General features: G+C 40.2%; 1 protein-coding gene across 2 annotated transcripts; it reads left to right on the top strand.

Annotated features, from left to right (window-relative positions):
• The first annotated feature begins 1,318 nt into the window (after positions 1-1,318).
• LOC125020160 lies at positions 1,319-9,092 on the top strand. Of its 2 annotated transcripts, XM_047605454.1 has the most exons (8): positions 1,319-1,478; positions 3,074-3,346; positions 4,872-5,171; positions 5,778-5,843; positions 6,501-6,563; positions 6,645-6,758; positions 7,462-7,521; positions 7,594-9,092. In XM_047605454.1, exons 1-8 carry the CDS (start codon positions 1,415-1,417, stop codon positions 7,737-7,739), a joined length of 1,086 nt encoding a protein of 361 aa, XP_047461410.1. In that variant the 5' UTR covers positions 1,319-1,414; the 3' UTR covers positions 7,740-9,092. The 2 variants fall into 2 exon arrangements, with proteins under 2 accessions (XP_047461410.1, XP_047461409.1); XM_047605453.1 differs by having other exon boundaries at positions 7,462-9,092.
• The last annotated feature ends 604 nt before the right edge of the window (positions 9,093-9,696 follow it).

Raw genomic sequence — 9,696 nt, 5'->3', positions numbered from 1 at the left:
TCTTAAAATGACTCATTCGTTTTTCATTTCATTTCATTTATTTGGACCTATATTAGCTTTGGTGGCTAAGGTCATCGCTATTCTTCCTGGAGTCCACACCCAACACAGTTATCTTTACACTGCAGTACTCAATTACCCAAAAACACAACAAAACAATACATCCAGCAACTAAAAAACACCTCCAAACAATCTACAAAACAAAACACAACAAAACAAAAATAACATACATATAGTAGGGATGAGCAAGAACAGCATTATCTGTATCTGTATCTGTTAACCATACGAACTATCTGTGTGTGTACTCAGAGTGGGCGGAGTCTAAACCGGGAATGGGCGGGATTTAACCCGGAAGTGGGTCGGGTTTTTGTTGAAATGGGCGGGGCTTTGACCAGTATGTTATTTTAAGCATGCAATTGATGTGGGTTCATCAGAAATTGTGGTTTTGATCATGATAGCAAACAAACTTTTTACAGAACAAGTTTTGCAACAATGACTTCAACACATGCTGTTGCAATTATCTAGTAAAATGTAACTGACAAGAGTTTCATACTCAACGTAACTTTCCTTTTGTGATTTTGTTTTACTTTTTTGTTTCTTTTATTTTTTATCCATACCTAACGTCAGTATGTTAGCTGGAGGCAAAACAGGGAAGCTGGAGGCGAACACTGTCACTGTCAACCACGAAAATGTCGTGTTGTTGTATATTTTGGTGTCAAATACCAGCTACTGCCAGTCATAGCCATTCAGGTCAGATTAATGTGTAATGCATCATCAGTTTGAGCCTGGATAACGTTGTCAGTTGGAATAAATTGTGACTGAAATTACGTTAAGTTAATCATTATTTGGAGGATTCTTTTTACATGTTGCTAATGCTAACTGCTAGCTAACTCAACATTAGTTGTATGTTTCAGGGGTAACAAAAGAGCAGGATTATGGGATCTAACAGCCTAAACGTGGTTGTAAATGTACCTGTGCAACATCCAGTGTGTCAGGGACAAGACTTCAAGAGGTTAAACTTTATTTATAATGAAAAATGATCAATTCAAAAAAAATTAACAGCAGATTTGAACAAGCAAAAAGTGACTGTTCTTAGTTAATGAAATCCTTTGACTGATGCTACACACATAGAAGATTATAATAATGACAATGAAGATGTTTAATTCACTTCTCAGGTCTGATTAAAACATATTTTATTTCCTTACATTGATCTTTATTTTTCTATTTAAAACCATGAAGCATCCACAGCTTCTCCTTCTCCAGATCGATCCATAGCTCCAGTTTTTTTTTTTTTTCCATTTCCCGTTTCAGTTGAGGAAGAGGAAGAAGAGAAGCAGGGACGTTTGGAAAAGAGTTTTAACGGAGCGGACGTTCATCAGGATCAGCAGCAGCTTCAGGTTTTTATTTTTATTTAAAGATGCTCAGTTTGTTTTTCTTCTGTCTCATCTGGTTCCTGCTCGGCTGCATCCAAAGCTCCACAGGTACACGTCTGTTCTCTATGCACGGGATTATTTCATGAGTGTTTCATGCTTTAATGTATATATATGTGTGTGTGTGTGTGTGCGTGTACTGCAGCAGGAGTTTGTCAAGTTTTTGTATTTATTTATTAAATGCATATTTTACATATAAGGTATATAGAGTATGAAGTGAGAGTAAATGTTTTCATCCCACTGTGGGAACTTTGCAGAAACTTCAACCATGAAGGTCACAGGCTTTAACCTGTAAAATTAATTTCCCGAGGAGTTTTTTTACTCTTTATTTGATTCAGATGAAGTTATAATTAATGACAAAATAAATGACTTGTTATTCTGTTCTGTAGCGTTTTTTTCTGTAACTAAATTAAAACCTAAAGATAAAAATTAATAAATACAAAAGGGGAGAAACACGCCGTCAGAGTTTTTTCTAATGAATTTATCAAGACAAGTCATTTCATTATTTTCCAGCTCAGTCGCTATTTGTGGTTGACCGGTTGACAGCCAACATGTTTCCATGCGATAAAAGAGGAAGTGACTCTGTGGGCAGAGCAGTCACTCAGCAGCAAATATAGAAACTGAATGTGTCGGGTTGATGGGCAGATTCCAGATTAGCTGGTGTTAAAGACGTAGAGCAGAGGACCAAACGTATGGAACGGGCAAAGAAAAAGAAAAGACAAAACTATGGGAACAAGGTGAACAACAAACAGAAAACTGAACAGAAAACAAGACAAAGACAAAGACTATACAGAAGCACCAGGGCTGATTGGTGAATGAGACACAGGATAAACTAATGAGGGCCGAGCCTAAAAGGTCAAACCAAACACAGGAAGCAGAGTAGGAAACAAAACCACCAAGAAACAAACTTTCAGAACAGAAACATGAAAGAAAAGCAAATGAGATTAATACCATGACAGTTTTATTTTCTACACAAACCAGAATATGTTTTATGTTTTAGATCAGGGGCCACATTAAGCCCAGTTTGATCTCAATGGGCCGGACCAGTAACACAGTAGTGTAGTAGTGTATTAACCTATGAACAACCACAACTCCAAATGTTTCCCTTTGTTTTAGTGCAAAGAAGTACGTTATAAATGTTTACATTTAGATTAGATAGTTTTAGATTATTTATCCCGAATAATAACGCTAATAATAATAATAATGATGACACTACACTACACATAACAGTCCAGTTGTTTCTTCACAGGAACTCATTGCAAAACATGTAATGAAACACCAGACATTTCTTAAGAAAGTGCAATTTGTGTTTGGTTTCAGGTCTCAGCGTTGTATTGTGTTGTGTCACTCTTTCAACAAAGCTGCGTGAAACCAAGGGATGGCAGTTAACTGGAAAAATTATGATGAATGTCTTCAATGCAATTTTTGCACTTTGTATCCCATGGACCAGATTCGAGCCTCTGGTGGGCCGTTTTTGGACCGTGGGCCATATGTTTGCTACCTGTGTTTTAGATTCTTCATCAACAGCTGAACCTGATGTGTTTGTTCTGCAGGTTCATGTTTACATTTGTTTAAAGACCAGATATGGGACCGGATATGGGGAATTCATTCATGAAGGTTAAACGCCTGTTTTGTTTCCCTGGCAGGAACCCTCAGACCTCCAGAGGTGATCCGCCTCTCGGTCCCGGAGGACCACCACGTCTGCCTGCCGTGCTCTGATGACAGCTGGGATGTGGTCTGGACTCTCCGGGACAGGAAGGTCCTGGTGACCCGACGGGGCGACCACCAGACCAACGAGGACCGGCAGCACTACATCCTGAAGTCTGACGGAGTCCTCTGCCTCCTGAAGCTCGACGACTCGGACAGCGGAGAATATCGATGCAACCAGAGGCTGGAGGCGGAGCTGCAGGTGCTGACAGGTACGCTGGAGGCGGAGCTGCATGTGGTGCATCATGGGAAAACATTATGACTCCATAAACTCCAGTAATCCAGTAGTTCATGCTCCAGTAGAGACCAACAGAGATTCTGGAGCTAATCTTCACATCCAGCCAACAGTTTTTTTTTTTTGTTTTTTTTCTTTTCATGGACAAACCTTTAACAAACACATCAATTTTTATTTATTTGGTAAGGAGCATTGACTAATAGTAGCTCTTCCTAGTCACCCAGCTAATGCTAGCTCTTCTTAGCCTCTATGAGTTGGGAAGCTAGGGAGACTAGGAAGAGCTACTATTAGCTGTCAGAATAGGAAGAGCTACTACTTCCCAACCTTCCAGCTAACAGTAGCTCTTCTGAGCTTCTCAGCTAATAGTAGCCATTCCTAGCTTCCTAGCCTTCCAAATAATAGTAGCTCTTCCTAGGCCCTCGGGTAACAGTAGCTCTTCCTAGCTTTCTAGCCTCCCAGCTAATAGTAGCGCTTCCCAGTCTCCCAGCTAATAGTAGCTCTTTCCAGCTAATAGTAGCTCTTCCTAGCCTCCCAGCTAATAGTAGCTCTTCCCAGTCTCCCAGCTAATAGTAGCTCTTCCTAGCTTTCTAGCCTCCCAGCTAATAGTAGCTCTTTCCAGTCTCCCAGCTAATAGTAGCTCTTCCCAGTCTCCCCGCTAATGGTAACCTTTTCCTAGCTTCTCAGCTAATGGTAGCTCTTCCTACCTTCCTAGCTTGCCAACTAATAGTAGCTCTTCCTAGCCCATCGGCTAACAGTAGCTCTTCCTAGCTTCTCAGCTAATAGTAGCTCTTCCTGTGGTGTATTCAAGTCCATGGCTTTAGTCTGGACACATTCGGCCTCGGTTGCTAGCTGAAGCTAATTGAAGGTGGTAAACTAGACGTTCACATAAAGTAAACAAGGTCAGTCAACGCTCTGACAAACACTGTTACATGTCACAACAGGAACCAAAATAAAGGGCTGAATCATTCTGGATTGTGAGCCAACAACAACTCCCTGTACAGAAATACGCAGAAACCACAAACTGTCTGGGCGGAAGTTAACTGGTCCGGTTTTGGTGTGTGCACTTCTGTCGTTGCTGCACATTTTCTAAATGAAAGAGGATGTTGAGCGCAGGCCGGAAAAGGAGGGATGGATAAGAAAGATAGAAAAGGTTCCCACGGTGTAAATTTATCACATACAACACCCACGTCGTCAGGATGAGACCTGGACCCGCACATGAAATTATATTTAACTGGCGCTAATCTATGAATAAGAGTTCTCTGCTGACACATGACACAGAACTAGTTCCGGGGGGGTTGGATAGTTTACGTCACAACTACTCATTCAGTTGTGTTGACGTTCCTGCTCCCCTGTTTTAGTTTAGTTTGACCCAAGTCCTGCCCACTAACATGGAGGGGGCGGGGCTTACGACCTATACTGCTGCCATACTTACTGTTTTTCCTAATATCGATGAACCACTCACTAACACCCCCCACCCCCTCCCTCGGCCTGTTTGCCCCCAGGTCAGACCTTCAGGGTGTCTGCGGGCCGGACTCTGCTGCTCTCCTGCAACGGCAGCTCCGCCAGGAACAAACAGAGGTGGCTTCACCAGAGGGTGGGAGGCCGGAGGCCGGAGGCCATCCTCACCCGCTTCAGGAACGGGACGGTGAGACTGGAGAGGGAGGAGGACGATGATGAGGAGGAGGGGAGGAGTCGGTTCAGCTTCGTCAACGACAGCCTGCAGATCCAGAACCTGCAGCCAGAGGACGCCGGAGAGTATCTGTGCAACGGGGTTCTGCAGGCCAAAGTGTCCGTCCTCCCAGGTGAGTCACACACTGGAAAGTTTCATGGCTTTAGTGTCTGTTCTGACACATGCAACACGAACACAGGGTGTAAATGTTCTTCCTCAAAGGTCATGACCCACCCCCTCCCCACACACACACACACATTGCAACAACACAAACTGACAGCACACTCCGCTCTGAAGAAAACACAAAGCCTAGATAATACTAGACATTACTAGACAATACTAGAAAATTGGGCCAATAATAGAGCACATGATGTGGCAGTTATTTTATAATAATAGTGTGTAAGGAGGTAACACTGATATGTAGGTTGGTATGTGGTGTGTAGACACTCAGGGAAAAAAAGAAAGCTGTGTGTTTGTGCTGCTTTCTGAAGAGAAGACGATCAGTGACTTTATTAAATGTTCTCATCGTATCCAGACGTCAGGAGTTTTTGTCACTTTTTATGACGGACTAACCTACAGTAACCACCCCGGATTAATAAAGACCTGATCTCAGATCTGATCAGAGCTAAAACCAGGACACAGTCTGCAGCTTTTACACTTTTTTTTTAAGGGAATTGTGTATAAAGTTAAAGATTTGACCGTTAAACACAGAGAACTGAACTGATTTTGTGTTTGTCAGTGAGTCCAGAGACGACCAGCGTCCAGTCAGAGACCAGGACCAGTCCAGAGTCTCCTACAGCGACAGGTAGGACGTCCTGTGAGGTCACAGATACGGTAGCTCCTTAGCTAACAGGTGTCTCAAAGAAACACAAACGTAAGAATGAACAGATGCATAAAATACAGAGGAAAGAGAAATAAAATTAAAGGATCAAACACACAATCCAGACTCGTTCCTCACACAGACTGAAACGGAATTTATTTTAGCAGCTGAACTTTCAATCTAAAGGCTTTGATCTACTTTTTTATTTTATTTTAATTATTATTTTTTAAATTAAATTATCTTAGTTGAGTATTTGTTCGAATAAAATAAAATAAAATAAATCCTGATATGCTTTATTTAATAACTGGATTCATTCTGGCCTCCGTATGTAAGATTATATCATAAACTCACCATATTTATGCAGATTATTAGCAAATTGAACCTTTTTTGTTTAAATTGTGTAATTCAGGAAATTTTACTCAAAATAGTGTGTGCAGACCATTTATAACATTTATACACAGATACCTGTAAATAATACATTTTATTTTTATTATTTATTCAGTATTTTTCCAGTCTGTTACTGAAACATAATTTAATTCTGTATTTCTTTAAATATTTGATGATTTTATCTGAATTTAAGCTTTTTTTTTCAGCCTGAACACAGAACATGTGAGTTTATTTTCCTCCTCTCTTGTTTCTCAGATGTTTTTGACGCCGACAAGAAGAAGAAGAAGAAGAAGAAGAGGAAGAAGAGCTCAGAGAACGGTTGGTCTCAGGATGCTCAGCTCTGAACCACAGCTTCCAGACGTTGGTTTCCTGAGCAGATGTTGTGTGTCTGGTCCTCAGCTCTGCTGCTGGTGGCCGTGGTCGGGTTGGCGCTGATGGTCGTGCTCATGGCCGCCGTCTGTGTTCTACTGAGCGGGATGAAGCTCAGGAGGAAGAGGAGGAAGAGACAGGAAGGTAGATGCCGTCATTATTTTAATTTCTAAAAGTCTAAAAATTAGATTTTTTTTTAGATGTGATAATAGTAATAATAAAAAAAATAACATCTGGATTTGTTTACATTACTATATTTAAAAATATATAAATATATATAAATATAAAAGAAAAAATAATGAAGATGAAGAATTATTTAAAGACTTCTTTGACTGAATTAAAATTTATTATTGAATTTTTACTATATTGGTAAAAAAATAATCAATTATATTTACTTTTGTTCTTCTTTTAAGTACATTTAGTTTTTTATATCATCCATCATGAAAAACATTTTTCTATAAAACATTATATAAATTTTATCTATCATTTTATACTTAAACTAGAATTTTCTAATCTAAAGTAAAATTCCATATAAATATATATTTGTTTTCTATCGATAATGGCCCAAATTATTTTTTTTCAGGTTTTTCAGAAAACAAAAAAATCTAAAATAAAGATTGAACATATGATATTGTTTATTAAAATAATTTTGTAAAAAAAAAAAAAAAAGAATAAAAAAAAAGGTGATGATATTTTTCTTGCACTTGATCCTGATCATCAAACATTAATAGGAGCACGTAGACTCATTGTTATTGGGGAAGGATAAAGAAGAACTGAGGAGGTCGGGTTGTTTTTGTGAAGCATGTTTCCAGACGTCTCCTCCCTCTTCCTCCATGTGTCTCTGCAGCCGGTGGGAGACGTGAGGACACGGAGCTGCAGCCGTGGAAGACGTCCAGAGGACAAACAGGTAACGAGGGTCCAGGTCGTGATGCTGCTGCAGTTTCCGCTGCAGGACTGAAGCGGTTCTGTCTCTCTTTAGAGTCCGAGTCTCTGGAGGAGGAGGAGGAGGAGGAGACGATCCACTACGCCTCCCTGGGCCGACACAACTGGAGGGAGCGACCCAGCAGGACTCCCCCGGACCAGAACCACCACAGCGTCATCTACTCCTCCATCATCACCAGATAAAGATGGATTCAAACTTCATATCTCACGTCTCTAAGTCTCTGTCTTCACACCTGGTCTTAATTCATTAATGAACACGAGTCTCCACATGCGTCCCCAGCCGACACTTGAGATCTGATCTCAGTCTGCGTGTAAATCAGCAGCAGCGCCCCCATGTGGTCAGTAGAATATTGTATCAGCTGCTGACTCTGATGGATCTCTACCTACCACTGGACCAGAACCAGAGACACCAGACTTGATCCAGATTTAGGAACCAGATGGAAAGACTCTCACATGACGATCTCATTTCTTGGACGTACGCCGCATAAATATGTGTCAACTTCCTGTCGCCATCTTGGAGGTCAACAGAGCTGTTAACATGCTACATGCTACATGCTAAGCAGAAGGAAGGAAGATGCTACTTCTGCTGCATTTCTCTTATTAATTTCTACCAGTGGATGAAAGAATGAGTTAAAAGGTGGTCTTCACTGGGACCAGGACTCAATGTGGGTTCACATTAACCGAAGGAATGAGGTCACATGGGTCCCAGACCAGATCAGGGTTCACACCTGGACCTAATGTTTGGTCTCAGTCTCTATAGGACTCTCACTGAAAATCTAAATGCCAACCCTGGATTCAGACGACTGTTTTACTTTGGTGAATTTTTTTCTCATTTTTTAAATTTTCATGTGTTAAATCCAGATGAATTTATTTCTCATATCTGGTTCCTGGTCCTTAAACTAATGGAAACATGTATTTGTCACATTAGGACGTCAGAGCTGATTCAGACACTTGTCAACATCATCACATTAGAAACATTCTTCAGACCAGATTAGACCCTGGTTAGACCTGACCATGTTTCCTTGATCTTCTCTGATTGGCTCATTGAAAACCACATGAAAACAGGCCTCACTGACAGATGAAGAATGACATGAAGTTACCACATGTAAAGCCGGGAGTTGTTCCTCTGGTGCCTGGTTCATCTGTTCTGGTGTGAACCACAGTCAGATGAGTCTGAAGCTTCTATCGAGTCGTCACAGACACACAAACGCTGACACAACGTTGTTCGTAGACACAACTGTGGTGCAGCAGCAAGTTCCTGTGACCACAGCCGCCGCTGACGCTTCAGGTTCGATTCTCATGTTCTCACATGTTCTCACATTTCTAAGTATTAGCTGTAAAATAAAAGCACTTTCACTTTTAACTGATCTAATGTGTTTATTAATCCAGCAGCTTTTAGTCTTTAATCATCTCAGGTTCATTATAATTAACTCATGATCTAAAGAAAGTTGTTTTTGTCTGAATAATTATCTTTAAAAATCTTTTGTCACCTCAAGAAATTGAAATAAAGAGGTTAATAAAATAATGTTGAGCAGATTTGCGTCTTGTTTTTTGTTTTGTAATTTTCACACAGTCACGTTTCTTTGAGGTCGTTTCTCTTCACACTCGTTTCCCTTTCACTTCTCTTCTGAGAATCTTGTGGCCGCTCAGCGAAGCTGGTACAAATGTTTTTAGCCTCATAAATAAAAGAAATTAAAGGAATGCAGGTGGATGCTGCTGCTTTCCTCATTTTAAATTCTACATTTGTAAAAACCAGGAATCAATGCGCTCACAAGCCGAGTATGTCAGGGGCCAGAAAACCGTGCGGTTTATTAAAGATACTTGCATTCATCCAAGTGAGCAGATCATAAAAATCAGAAAACAAAATAAACATCACATCCCATTAACTAACCTCAACTCCAATAGTCATGACAAGATTTTGATCTTTCTCATATTTTACTTAGATAAATCTATAACTATACAATAGTGAAGTCAATGGGGAGTCCAGAGACACTACATAAAAAATACTAATGCAATCAAACCAGTTTTATTACTAATGTTTGACTCTAAATACCACCACAGTCTCTTCCATCTACTGTTTATTTTATTGAAAATAATTCAGTTTTTGTGTTTTTTTGTAAACAATATTTAATACTTTGTA

This window comes from Mugil cephalus, chromosome 14 (assembly GCF_022458985.1).
Source record: "Mugil cephalus isolate CIBA_MC_2020 chromosome 14, CIBA_Mcephalus_1.1, whole genome shotgun sequence".
Lineage (NCBI taxonomy): Eukaryota > Metazoa > Chordata > Actinopteri > Mugiliformes > Mugilidae > Mugil > Mugil cephalus.
Note: the sequence above shows the minus strand (reverse complement) of the source record. Positions and strands in the feature narration are given on the sequence as shown.

Bases quoted from the DNA above. Each gene is read 5' to 3' on its own strand.
- LOC125020160 (XM_047605453.1), top strand. From the start codon at position 1,415: ATGCTCAGTTTGTTTTTCTTCTGTCTCATCTGGTTCCTGCTCGGCTGC. The intron at 1,479-3,073 runs GTACACGTCTGT...TTTCCCTGGCAG, and splicing joins CTGCATCCAAAGCTCCACAG to GAACCCTCAGACCTCCAGAG. The intron at 3,347-4,871 runs GTACGCTGGAGG...GTTTGCCCCCAG, and splicing joins GGAGCTGCAGGTGCTGACAG to GTCAGACCTTCAGGGTGTCT.